General features: G+C 42.1%; 1 protein-coding gene across 1 annotated transcript; it reads right to left on the minus strand.

The window, feature by feature from the left end:
- Window positions 1-658: 658 nt before the first annotated feature.
- Window positions 659-14,520, minus strand: LOC131205133 (DNA excision repair protein ERCC-6-like). The gene is made up of 2 exons (XM_058197072.1): window positions 14,427-14,520; window positions 659-5,689 (listed from the first exon to the last, which is right to left on the minus strand). Exons 1-2 carry the CDS (start codon window positions 14,474-14,476, stop codon window positions 931-933), a joined length of 4,809 nt encoding a protein of 1,602 aa, XP_058053055.1. The 5' UTR covers window positions 14,477-14,520; the 3' UTR covers window positions 659-930.
- Between the last annotated feature and the right edge of the window lie 102 nt (window positions 14,521-14,622).

A 14,622-nucleotide genomic window follows, 5' to 3' on the forward strand; every position in this document is an offset into this window, starting at 1 on the left:
TTCTTTTCTTAGCAATGGAAATTTTGGGTTCAATTTTACTTTTAAGTCACCAACTGGTTATTTGTATAAAAAAATGGGTGAAAAAAACCCCTTACTATTGGGATATTTAAAAAAAGGAAAATTACTTTCAATTGCTATTCCCATTATCTGATTAAAGAAACAGTCACATTATAGGCTTTTTTTGGCAATGTCTAAGCCAGTTTTTTTCAATCTTGGCAACTGTGTGGATTTCAAACCGCAATATTCCCCAGTCAAGATTGGTGAAGAATTCTGGGACTTAAAATTCGCACATCTTAAAAGTTGCCAAGACTGGAAAACACTGGTCTAAGCATTTTCTATGAGCTAAAAGTCATTACTACCGAATCATATGAGTCACTGTCATTGCTAGATGTTATTCAAGCCTTCTCTGGTATGTCAGTCCTCCATCATTGGGATTGATTGATTGATTGAATAGACCCATGCCTCACGATTGGAATAAAAGTCTCAAGTGATACAGCCCAATCAAAGATTAGCTACCTCAAGGAGAACCGAGTCTCCAAAATCCAGCACGTTGGCCTTATCCATGAGGAAGTGATTGATAAAAATTGAACTCACTTTGAAACAAAAGGCAGCAAAGCATAATAAAGAACTAAGAATCTAAATATATTGTATATTTAATTTTCAGCAACTGGCTCTCGAAAACAAGATCCAACTGTAGAAACAAGTCTTCAGAGCAAACCTTCAACTCAAGCACAGTAACCTAAGGCAGGGTCTCCAACCTTGGCAACTTTAAGACTTGTGGACTTCAACTCTCAGATTTCCTCAGCCAGCAAAGCTGGCTGAGGAACTCTGAGAGTTGGTCCACAAGTCTTAAAGTTGCCAAAGTTGGAGACCCCTGACCTAAGGGCTTTCTTTTTTCAAAAGGATTAGATTTCCCCTTATATTGTGACTTCAGAGAAAAGATTCTCCTCTTGAAGAGTCTGTATCCTGAAAATGGCTAGATTCTCTCTCAGAATCCAATGTTTCTCCCGACGGCTCCTCTTCCGCCTCCTCTGACATTGGCTCGATGTAATTTTGGGTTGGCTCTTCTTCAAACTCATGCTGAACAGACCTATCATTAGATGCATTGCTGGCAGTTCCTGCTTCTTTGGCTGCACCCTCCACTTCTTCCAAAACCACATCGAAGAGGGATCGACGAGAAGCTGTTGATCTTCTTCCACTCAGTTTGATCCTTGGAGAAAAACAAATCTCAGCCATTGGCCTGTTGGTCTTTGGTGTAGACATACAGATTCCGCCTGGCTTGTCCTCATCCAATTCATCTATTAATTCATCATTTTCCTCTTCTTCATCCGAAACAATAATTGCGGGACGCTTCTTTTTTCCCAGCCCAAAACTGTCTCTACTATGACATGGACTTTTGGAATCGTCCATGACCACAGAGTCCTCTGCACCATTGCTAGTATGGAGGCCTCTGTGACTCCCACCTTCTCTCCCAACTGATTCAGTTGCAGAGCTACCGTAGCTATCCAACCTCAGCTGGAATCCTTCATTTTCTGTCTCCTCTAATGATATGTGTTCTACTGCGATGGTTTGTGGTCCATTCTCAGAATCCTCCAAGGCAAGGTTGAAATTGACCTGATAGCGAGAGGAAATATCAAGAGACTTGAACTGCGCAGTTCCTCTTGTGCCAGAGTTCTGCGGCATGATGTTTTCTGTCATTTTGCTAACCATGGTCTCCTCTGGTGCCACAGCATCTAGTTCCTTAATTTCACTGGCATCTCCATGAAGAACATCAAGAGACATGTCAGCCTCAGTTTGGTGCATGTCATCATCAGAAGGATACGCAATTGAGTCCTGCAGCAGTTTCATCTGGACACCTTTAAGCTCGCTTCTTGCTTCTGGAGATGGATCACAAGAAATCATTTTGGATTCAGAGTTGACACTGCCTTTGATAGATAATGAAATAGCCTGGGAAAGAGAAGATATAACATTTAGACTCTCATTTCGTTCATCTGCTTGCAGTCTGGTTGGTTGATATTCTTTGTTTTTGGAATGGAGAACATCCATACTGATTGTATGGAAAACCATTTGCACATCATCCGTATCCTTGGCAGGCAGTTCAGAGACTGTGCTAGATTCAGAACTGTAGTCCTCCTTGTTCGATATTGAATGAGTCTGAAAAGGGGACACAAGACCTGTCCCAGGCTTTAGTTCACACACTTGGAAGCTGGGAAATTGGTCTTCTTTCTCCTCAGAAGGCAAAGAATCTTCCATATTAGAAATAATCTGAAGCATTTGCTCTTCATCCACGTCTTTAACCACCAGACTGGTCATTCTAGAGCTCAAATTGACCACACCATTAACAATGTCATTGTCATCATCGTTTACAAGATCAATAACTTCATTACTGAGGACAGGACTAATAAATACAGATGGGGTAACCACAGGACTTGGAGAGGGATTTGGTGATTTCTTCGTGGTTGGTTCCATGTCTGTTGGGTTTGTCCTTTCGGACATGGATGGCCCAAGAGTGTCACCTGGTGAAGACTTGGATGGTTTTGTTTTTGGCTGGGTGGATGAATCTATATCTCTCAGCCATGCTCCTTCAGTCGTGTTTGTGATATTTCTCCTGCGCTGATAGTGAGAGGAAATATCTAGAAACTTGAATTGTGCAGTTTCTCTGGCATCAGATTTCTGCAGCTCGATGTTTTCTGTCATTTTGCTAACCATGGTCTCCTGTGGTGCCATAGCATCTAGTTCCTTAATTTCACACGTATCTCCATGAAGAACATCAAGTGACATGTCAGCCTCAGTTTGGTGCATGTCATCATCAGAAGGATACACAACTGAGTCCTGCAGCAGTTTCATCTGGACATCTTTAAGCTCGCTTCTTGCTTCTGGAGATGGATCACAAGAGATCATTTTGGATTCAGACTTGACACTGCCTTTGATAGATAATGAAGTATTTAGGCTCCCATTTCGTTCATCTGCTTGCAGTCTGGTTGGTTGATATTCTTTGTTTTTGGAATGGAGAACATCCATATTGATTGTATGGAAAACCATTTGCACATCATCCGTATCCTGGGCAGGCAGTTCAGAGACTGCGCTAGATTCAGAACTGTAGTCCTCCTTGTTCGATATTGAATGAGTCTGAAAAGGGGACACAAGACCAGTCCCAGGCTTTAGTTCATACTCTTGGAAGCTGGAAAATTGGTCTTCTTTCTCCTCAGAAGGCAAAGCATCTTCCGTATTAGAAATAATCTGAAGCATTTGCTCATCGTCTACATCTTCAACAACCAGACTGGTCATTCTAGAGCTCAAATTGACCATATCACTAACAACGTCATTGTCATCATCGTTTACAAGATCAATAACTTCATTACTGAGGACAGGACTAATAAGTACAGGTGGGGTAACCACAGGACTTGGAGAGGGATTTGGTGATTTCTTCGTGGTTGATTCCATGTCTGTTGGGTTTGTCCTTTTGGACATGGATGGGCCAAGAGTATCACCTGGTGAAGACTTGGATGGTTTTGTTTTTGGCTGGGTGGATGAATCTATATCTCTCAGCCATGCTCCTTCAGTCGTGTTTCGGATATTTCTCATGTGCTGGTCATTCAACTGAGATTCTAGTTGTACCAACTCTTGGGCTTTTTGGACTCTGTGTTCAATGTACCTGTGAGCTTCTTCATTTTCGGCTTTGTCATCATGTGCTGTCTCACGTGTGTACATCAAATCATGGTCAGAAATGCCAAATATCTCCAACATGTGGAGGTATGCAATGTGTTCATCCAACTCAGTGTCTGTTTTTCTTTGGGTGGCATGTAAGGACTGCAATTGTAGCTGTGTGGCTGAACTTCGCGTGTCTTCCAATATGAACAACTCCTTTAGCTCTTGCATAGTGAAATAGCGATAGGGATTTTTCTTATCGCCTGTGCTTTGACGTATTAAGGAATCCTTGAAGACTTGTCTTCTATAGATCTTCTCTTCTACTGTCCCACAGGTAATCAGCCGGTAGATTATGACATTCTCTTTTTGGCCAATCCTGTAAGCTCGGTCCACAGCTTGGGCATCTGTAGCTGGATTCCAACTAGGATCAAAAATCACCACCCGGCTAGCGGCTGTTAAGGTTAAACCAACCCCACCAACTTGAGTAGTAAGCAAAAAGACAGAGTAGTCTCCATTGTTTTGAAACATGCCAATTCTCTTCTCTCGTTCTACCAAGTGGGTCACTGTCCCATCAATGCGCATGAGCTTAAAGCCCCTGTGAGTTAAGACGCGCTCTATAATGTCCAACATTTTTCGCGATAGGGAGAACACCAGAGTTCTATGTCCCTCATCTCGCAGTCTTTCCAGCAGTGCCACAAGAAAGCTCAGCTTTCCAGATTCCTGAATCAGCATCTCATCAGAAACATGCCCAATACTCCTCTTCATGTCTGGGAGCTCACTAGGTTCATTTTCACCAACTTCTTGTTCACTATAATTGGATGCTTCCAGCCCTAGTTGACTACATGCTCGATTTGACAAGAGTCTTGGGTGATCACAGAGCTTCTTCAGGACAGTCAATTCAGCTAGTGGGGACCTGGTAGACAACAACAGCTCCTTGATATGATCCAAGGATATAAAATTTCTATATATTTCCTCTTGTATGGGTGATAAGAACGCCCATACAATGAACTCATTCTTTCGAGGAAGAGAAGGCATGGTGGGAACAACATCTTTTCTTTGGTTTTCAGAAAGATGGTTTGGAAGCTCAACCTTTTTCTTCTTCTGGAGCTCATCTTTAGTCCGTCTCAGAAAATATGGCTTAATGATGGACATCAGGTTTTCTGAGATTTTAAGTCCCAGAGCTTTCTCTCCAGGAGTAGCATCTTTTGCCCTGGCTCTTGTGATGGGGTTCTCATATTCCATCCGAAAGGTTTTGCTGGTACCCAAAAGCGAGCCTTGACAAGCAAAATCAAAAAGAGCCCAAAGTTCTTTGAGATTGTTTTGGACCGGAGTCCCTGTGAGAAGGATGCGGTTTTTGGAAGGAATGGCATACAAAGATTTTGTCGTTTTAGCAGATGGAGTTTTGATTTTATGGGCTTCATCCAGAATGATATAGTCCCAAACAAACTCTTCCCCACGAAAGCTAGAAAGCTGCGGCCAGCTGTTGAGGAGCATCTGGTATGTTGTGAGCAAGATCCCTTTCCTCCTCTGGATCCGCTCCAGAGACCTGTTACGTTCAGTTTTGTTGGTCCCATGAAAAACTTTCACTCGCAGGCCTGGCGTCCACTTGGCAAACTCTTTCACCCAGTTGTTAAGAAGGGTGGCTGGGAGAATCAGCAACACAGAACGGATGAGTTCTGCGTCAAACATCCCAGAGAGGAACGCGATGACCTGAATGGTCTTCCCGAGTCCCATGTCATCTGCCAGGATGCCGCCCTTCCTTCTGTCTCGATATAACTTGTACAAAAAAGCAACCCCTTCTCTCTGATAGTCAAAAAGCTTATCGTGCATTTCTCCATACAGCATGAATCCGCTCTGACACACATCCACAAAGCTGTCGTCGCCATCCTCTTCCACAGCCAAAGACGCCAGGGCTTCCTCCAACTTTTTAATGTTCACGGTCAGCTTTTCACTGAAATGGATTTCAAGGGCCTGTTGGAACAATTTGAGAGACGCTTCCAGGTTCCCATTTCGGGCCTCCTGCTTGGCTTGGGACACCGATCTGTAAAATCAAGAGACAGTTCTGTAGTCAGAAACACACACAAAAGAAACCCCACTCAAGGGCAGAAAAATAAAGAACACAAAAGAGTTTTTAGTGCTTTCTACTTGGGCAACGTAAGTGCCTTGGGTTCAGAGGTGGGTGGTAGTAGCGGTTATCTCTACAGGTAGTTCTCGACTTAAAACAGTTCATTTAGTGACCATTTAAATTTACAACGGCACTGAAAAAAATGACTTATGACCGTTTTCTACAAGACTGTTGCAGTATCCCTGTGGTCAAAATTCGGCCAGTTGGCAACTGATAACTCATATTTATGACACTTGCAGTGTCCCAGGGTCACGTTATCCTCGTTTGCAACCTTCTGACCAGCAAAGTTAATTTGGGGAAGCCAGATTCACTACATGCTCGATTTGACAAGAGTCTTGGGTGATCACAGAGCTTCTTCAGGACAGTCAATTCAGCTAGTGGGGACCTGGTAGACAACAACAGCTCCTTGATATGATCCAAGGATATAAAATTTCTATATATTTCCTCTTGTATGGGTGATAAGAACGCCCATACAATGAACTCATTCTTTCGAGGAAGAGAAGGCATGGTGGGAACAACATCTTTTCTTTGGTTTTCAGAAAGATGGTTTGGAAGCTCAACCTTTTTCTTCTTCTGGAGCTCATCTTTAGTCCGTCTCAGAAAATATGGCTTAATGATGGACATCAGGTTTTCTGAGATTTTAAGTCCCAGAGCTTTCTCTCCAGGAGTAGCATCTTTTGCCCTGGCTCTTGTGATGGGGTTCTCATATTCCATCCGAAAGGTTTTGCTGGTACCCAAAAGCGAGCCTTGACAAGCAAAATCAAAAAGAGCCCAAAGTTCTTTGAGATTGTTTTGGACCGGAGTCCCTGTGAGAAGGATGCGGTTTTTGGAAGGAATGGCATACAAAGATTTTGTCGTTTTAGCAGATGGAGTTTTGATTTTATGGGCTTCATCCAGAATGATATAGTCCCAAAGAAACTCTTCCCCACGAAAGCTAGAAAGCTGCGGCCAGCTGTTGAGGAGCATCTGGTAGGTTGTGAGCAAGATCCCTTTCCTCCTCTGGATCCGCTCCAGAGACCTGTTACGTTCAGTTTTGTTGGTCCCATGAAAAACTTTCACTCGCAGGCCTGGCGTCCACTTGGCAAACTCTTTCACCCAGTTGTTAAGAAGGGTGGCTGGGAGAATCAGCAACACGGAACGGATGAGTTCTGCGTCAAACATCCCAGAGAGGAACGCGATGACCTGAATGGTCTTCCCGAGTCCCATGTCATCTGCCAGGATGCCGCCCTTCCTTCTGTCTCGATATAACTTGTACAAAAAAGCAACCCCTTCTCTTTGATAGTCAAAAAGCTTATCGTGCATTTCTCCATACAGCATGAATCCGCTCTGACACACATCCACAAAGCTGTCGTCGCCATCCTCCTCCACAGCCAAAGACGCCAGGGCTTCCTCCAACTTTTTGATGTTCACGGTCAGCTTTTCACTGAAATGGATTTCAAGGGCCTGTTGGAACAATTTGAGAGACGCTTCCAGGTTCCCACTTCGGGCCTCCTGCTTGGCTTGGGACACCGATCTGTAAAATCAAGAGACAGTTCTGTAGTCAGAAACACACACAAAAGAAACCCCACTCAAGGGCAGAAAAATAAAGAACACAAAAGAGTTTTTAGTGCTTTCTACTTGGGCAACGTAAGTGCCTTGGGTTCAGAGGTGGGTGGTAGTAGCGGTTATCTCTACAGGTAGTTCTCGACTTAAAACAGTTCATTTAGTGACCATTTAAATTTACAACGGCACTGAAAAAAATGACTTATGACCGTTTTCTACAAGACTGTTGCAGTATCCCTGTGGTCAAAATTCGGCCAGTTGGCAACTGATAACTCATATTTATGACACTTGCAGTGTCCCAGGGTCACGTTATCCTCGTTTGCAACCTTCTGACCAGCAAAGTTAATTTGGGGAAGCCAGATTCACTTAACCACCGGGTTACTGACTTAACAACTGCAGTGATTCACTTGACAAATGCGGCAGGAAAGGTCGTAAAATGGAGCAAAATTCACTTAACAACGGTCTCGTTTAGCAACAGAAATGTTGGGCTCATTTGTGGTCATAAATCGAGGGCTACCTGTATTATCTGTATTACCTGTATTTCTTTTATGTACACTGAGAGCACATGCACCAAGACAAATTCCTTGTGTGTCCAATCACAGTTGGCCAATAAAAAAAAAAATTCTATTCTATTCCCTAAAGCCATGCGAGCCTGCAAACCTGAGAAGTCCACACATTCTCCTTTCATATTATATATAGAATAGAATAGAATAGAATAGAATAGAATAGAATAGAATAGAATAGAATAGAATAGAATAGAATTCTTTATTGGCCAAGTGTGATTGGACACACAAGGAATTTGTCTTGGTGCATATGCTCTCAGTGTACATAAAAGAAAAGATACGTTCATCAAGGTACAACATTTACAACACAATTGATGATCAATATATCAATATAAATCATAAGGATTGCCCTCTTTTATCCTCTTTCTCCTTCCTCCTCCTGGACATAGCAGTTCTACTATCAGAAGTGGGCTGGTTGCAAAAGTGTTCCACAGCCTCAAGAAGACAGCTTGGCAAAATTATTCTCTGCCTTCAGCAAAAGCTTTCAACAAGGCTAACTTCCAACTTTTTTTTTTTTAAAGCTATAGATGCAGTCAAGGTTCTTCCCCGAGATTATTAACGAACAGGACTTTGTGTCAAGATTACTCATGAACTGGCAGAGACGTGGTAAAATGTCAGCCAATGAATAGACATAGCAACTAAGTCAGCCAATAGGAGCTGAAACACTTTGGAGGCTGGGCATGGCTCAGCTCTGTGCTGTGCTGAGAATTGAAACTGAAACCAGTGTGAACCTGTCTGCTGATCTGAGCTGAAATGAAACTCTTCTCTGCTTTTGGTATTATATCTATCTATCTATCTATCTATCTTTGGTTATTCGGGTTTTCTCCCGCATAAAATTGGAAGTGTCTTGGCGACGTTTCGACGAAGTCTCATTCGTCATCTTCAGGCTTCAGCTTCGTGCTTCTGGGAGCAATGTGTGATTGCAGCTGTTTTTTCCTTTTGTGTGAATGTGCAATTACACAATGTGTGATTGCACATTCTTCCAATGTGCAATCACACATTGCTCCCAGAAGCACGAAGCTGAAGCCTGAAGATGACGAATGAGACTTCGTCGAAACGTCGCCAAGACACTTCCAATTTTACACGGGAGAAAACCCGAACAACCAAAGACCTATATATATATATATATATATATATATATATATATATATATATATATATATTTGTTTTCTGAGGTTTTCACGTGTTTATATATATAGGTCTTTGGTTGTTCGGGTTTTCTCCGTGCAAATTGAGATGTCTTGGCGACGTTTATCTCATTCGTCATCTTCAGGCTTCAACGTGCTTCTGGGAGCAAAAGCACGTTGAAGCCTGAAGATGACGAATGAGACTTCGTCGAAACGTCGCCAAGACACTTCCAATTTATATATATATATATATATATATATATATATATATATATATTTTCTTATATATAAAGAAGTTTCTTATTTAAATCAATCCTGTTGAATCAGTTTACCTGTGTGTATTTCCTGGATTTAATTTCTGCAACAAACTCTGATAAGTTATGGGCCCAGAGCACACAGAAAGACTAAACTGCAATTAAGCTGAGAGACTGCCTGCGTTAAATAAGAGAACAAGGTAGAAAGAGCTTACAGGATGGCTGCTGTTGAATTTAAAGAGAGCTCTCTGCCTCATTTGGGACAGAAGAACTATATTATTTGGGCTGCAAAGATGGAATGTTTCCTGAAGGCAAAGGAGCTCTGGGATATGGTTATTAATGCACCCCAGGCATTTTTAGCTGTAGAGCAGAGGCAGAATGATAAAGCAATGGCTTATATCATCTTAAATTTAGAAGATGAACAATTTATCAATGCGGCTGTTTTAAAGACTGCAAAGGGGGTCTGACTGAAGTTAAGAAGTGTGCATGCGAGTGTGTCAGCATGCAATATTGTTTGCAATATCAAGACGATTATACAGAGCCCGTTTGCAACCAGGAGAATCTGTGGAACAGCATTTTGTACAAATGCAAACTTTATTTGTGGAGTTGGAACTGCGTGGATTGCAGTTTCCTGAAGCTCAGAAAGTGCCGTTGGTGTTAAACAGTCTTGATGAAACTTGGGACATTGCTTCTGCAGTATTTGAATGCAAACCAGAGCAGGAATTGCGTTTGGAGGCCTTAACGGCTTATTTAATTGCTGAGGAGAATAAACACCATTATAGAAAAAGCATGAGGAGGAATTCCTGAGGTGGGGGACCAAGGAGCAGAGAGAAAGAAGAGTGGAAAATTCCAGACTGGATATCTGCAAAGAGAAATGTTGCAGCAGAAGATATCAGATTACAGCCCAGCAAATGAAGCGGTGCTTCATTTGTGGTGAAACAACACATTTAAAGAAGGATTGTTTGCAAAGAAAGAGCTGTTTGCAAGGAAGACAATTGCAAGATGGACAGATTGCTGTTGCCAAAGTTAGCTATTGTAATAACAGAGACAAATGGTTGATAGACAGTGGGGCAGGTCAAACAATTATTAACAATTCTAAATTGTTTTTCAGAATGGATCCAGCTGCTGGAGAAGCAGTAGCCTTGGCAAATGGCTAGAAGGCTAAAGTCACTGGAAGAGGCAGTGTGCAAATTCCATATCTGGAAATGAGGTTTAATGATATACTATGTGTGCCTGAAATGGAGCATAATTTGCTGAGTGTCTCTAGTTTAGACAAGCAAGGATTTGAGATCACATTCGCAAATGGGAGGTGTCTCATAAAGAAAAATGGGAATGTATCTGCACAGGGCATAAAAAAGGATAATCTTTATACGTTGTAGGGAGAAAAGAAGCACAAACATTTGCAAATGTACCACAACACGATTCATGTGTTCTCCTCTTGCATAGAAAAGCTTGGCTATGCTAGCTTTCAAGTTTTGCAAAAGATGGACCAGTTGGGAGAAGGATTAAATTTAAAGGGATGTAAGGCATACTTGGACTGTGTAGTATGCAAATCATCAAAGTCCAAAGCATTCCAAGTAAGCACATGTAACACATGGCAGACAACAAGAGCTCTAGAGCTGATACATGCAGATTTGATTGGACCAATGCAAGCCAGTTTGGGAGGAGCAAAGTATGTGCTGGTCATTGTAGATGACTACAGTAGGTTTGGGTTCTGCTATTTACTAAAGAGTAAAATGGAGGTGCTACAGAAATTTAAGCAATGGGTAAGCTTTGTAGAAAGAAGATATAAATAACAGGTGTGTAAGCTGCAGACTGACAAGAGGTTCAGAATTCATGTAACAAATTTTCAACAATGGTTGGGACAGTTAGGAATAAAACACAGATGTACAAATCCATATACAGCAGCCGAGAGGCGGAATGGAGTCTTACAAACCATGAAGGACTCACTGCTGGAAGACTGAGCAGGTCATATTGGGGTGAAGCCATGCTGATTGCTAATTATTTAATCAATAGGCTGTGGAGTTCATCCATTAATGATACTCCATATGCAGTGCTATATGGGAGAAAACCATCTCTGGCACATTTAAGGGTTTTTGGAAGTAATGTGTGGGTCCATATTCCAAAAGCAATCAGAAAATAGGGGCAACCGAAGGCTAGAAAGCTCAGGTTTATGGGTTATGAGCCAGGTTCTAAAAGCTATCACTTGAGTGATGGGAGCAAAAGAATAGTGATTTCCAGGTCTGCTAGCTTTGCAGAGCAAAATTGGGAAAGAAGTGATGCCAATTTATGGAATGATCCACTTAGTGATGGTGATCCACTTAGTGGTGGTAACTCACTTAGTGTCAGCCTTCAGGGAGGAGAAGCTGAAAAAGATTTGAAGCAAGAGAGGGTTGAAACACAGGAGCAGCCAATGCCACGCAGGTCAGAGCGATGGAACAAGGGGGATTCCACCTGACAGGTATTCTGCTAGTAAAGTAAAAGTGTGTAATGTATGGGATGAGCCAAGAAACTATAAGGAAATATTAGCATTTGTTGGAATATTATGCCATATGAACCCCTTTATTAAATTGTTTATAAAATTACTTATGTGCAAATATAAGCATGAGCAAGTTTTGAGAAATTGCTTATGTGCAAAAATATCAGCATAGGTAAGTCTGGCAAATTTCTATCATGTAAGCAGAAATCTGTTTGATGTCAAGGTTGCAATGTTGGCCGGTAAATGTATCAACACCCTTGAGATAGCCACAGAACATTCCTTCTCTGATAAGGCCCGCTTCACAGAGCTTCAAAGAAAAATGCTCCTACACACAATTATATGAGATTTATTAGTATGTAGAGCCAGGATGTGTCAAGATGTATTTATGTTTGCTATGTGTAGCATGAATAGTGTAACTGTAGAACGCCTTAGACACGTGTGGGAGTGATATCCTTGTTGTCAGTGTAGATTGCTATGCAGCTGTACCACGTAGGCAATAAGCAGAGAACAAAGAACCACTTCATGGTAAAACTCCTCCCAAAATGATAGGCTTGTGGATGTGCTTGTAGTCACGGGTTCACATGTTGAATATATGCTAATATGTAACCTCCCCTGCTTACCTTCTGTAACCCACCCCTAACCCCTAATCTTAATAAAAGGGTTGTCTCGAGCTAGCTCGGGGCTCGTTCACCCCGAGGAGAATTGGACTCCGTGTCTTTGTTCTCACTCCGTCCAGCGCGGGGACTGCCTGGACCCTTTCGTGGCGAGCCCGCTGGCTGCGAGAAACGCCACAAGCATTAACTAGAATTGAACAAGTAAAGTGGAAATAAGCCATGGAAAAGGAAATGAAATCCATGGGTGAACATAACGTGTTCACATCTATGGCTTTTGCTACAGGGTAGCAAAGCTGTAGAATGCAAATGGATATACAAAAGGAAAGTACTACCCAATAATGAGGTCCAGTATAAAGCAAGGTTAGTGGCACAAGGTTTTTCACATAAGAAAAATGTGCCCCGTGATCAGGTATTTGCGCCAACTGTAAAGAGTGAAAGCACCAGGCTGGCACTAGCGTTGGCAGCGGCACAGGGCCTCTGGTGGCTCAACAGACTAATGCAGTCTGTTATTAACATAGCTGCTTGCAATTACTGCAAGTTCAAGTCCCACCAGGCCCAAGGTTGACTCAGCCTTCCATCCTTTATAAGGTAGGTAAAATGAGGACCCAGATTGTTGGGGGCAATAAAGTTGACTTTGTATATAATATACAAATGGACGAGACTATTGCTTAACACAATGTAAGCCGCCCTGAGTCTTCCGAGAAGGGCGGGATATAAATTCAAATTAAAAAAAAAATTGGCATTTTGACATAACCATTGCATTCCTCAAAGCTGAGTTAGAGGAAGAAATTTACATGGTTCAAGCACCAGGGTGTGAAAGACAAAAGCCTAGCACGGTGTATAAATTGAACAAGGTCATTTATGGGCTGAAGAAGTCAGCCAGGAATTGGAATATCTGTCACCAAACACACCAAAGTCAGTGGTTAAGGTACTGGCCTAGAAACCAGGAGAATGCCTTAAAATAGGGGTCTCTAACCTTGGCAACTTTAAGACTTGTGGACTTTAACTCCCAGAATTCTGCCTTAGACATAAAAACCGAATGGATGACCAATCCCACTTCAGCCCAACCTACCTCACACAGTTGTTCCGGAGAAAATAGGAGGGGGAGTGCCTATTGGGGAAAACGAAAGCTGAGAGTGCGAGTGCAGGGTAGGAAGAATGCAGCTCCTGTTTCAAAAACAACTTATTCAAAACCTATTGGACAAAGGGAGGGGGGGGGCAACAATGGGGAAACCCTAAACTAAAGCGAGGAAAAGCTTTACTCGGAATTTTGACATGCAAACTCCAGTTTTGGCTTTGCTTTACTGCATTCTGCTTAACCTTTAGTAAACTATACTTTTCTCACCAACTGGAGTCAAGGATCGTTCTTACTTAAAAGCCAGGAGCGGAGACAGGAACGACATTCTCCTTCTTCCCCACCCCCCCCCAAATAATTCTTCTGCTGGCCCCTGGCTTTGTCTAACCTTTAGCCAGCTCCCATTGATAAAGGACCCCCTTAGTATTTATGGAGATTCTCAGCACAGAGATGGATAAACTCACAAAAGAAATCAAAGAGAAAGAGGATACAGATTATAAGGTCTGGTAGAGATGGTATGAATGGTTGGAAAATAGAAAGCATAAGAAAATCAAACAAGGTTAAATGTAGATGAAATAAAAGAATAATAAATAAAAGTAGAATAGGATAGAATTAAAATACGTATAAATAGTAAGAAAGGACCGCTTTGAATTGCTGATAAGAAACAGCGATATGGATATAAATGTTGTATGTTTTGTCTTTTGTTTTAATATGTTCAAAATAACAAACTTTTTAAAAAAAAGTATTTATGGAGCTTCTCAATCATCTAGGTCACGGGCTGTCCCAAAGGTGCTTTTCCTTTTCAAAGGAAAAAAAATAATAAGTCTAATTGCCTTTTGAAGAAAAACCTCTGTAGCAGGGGAAAAAAAGGAAGATGAATATAGGGATGCGGAATCCCCTCTCCCACCCACTCCTGCTAAGCCCCTCCACAAAGAAACGGCTTGCCAGGGGCAAATCAGGAGGCGCCCCTTCCCCATATCTGCACCCCTCCGGAAATACCTGCGGTACTCTTCTATTTGCTCCGGGTTCAAATCTGCAAGCTCCGCCATGATTTCGGCCAAACGCGCACAGAACTACACTTAACTTTCTGAATAGTTCAAATTTAAATCTGCGCGCTAATAGGCCAGCCTAACCAACCTATCACCGAGAGGCATGCAAATAAGCTGGAGGCGGCTTAGCCATTCAGGTCATTCCA

This window comes from Ahaetulla prasina, chromosome 11 (assembly GCF_028640845.1).
Source record: "Ahaetulla prasina isolate Xishuangbanna chromosome 11, ASM2864084v1, whole genome shotgun sequence".
Taxonomy (NCBI): Eukaryota; Metazoa; Chordata; class Lepidosauria; order Squamata; family Colubridae; genus Ahaetulla; species Ahaetulla prasina.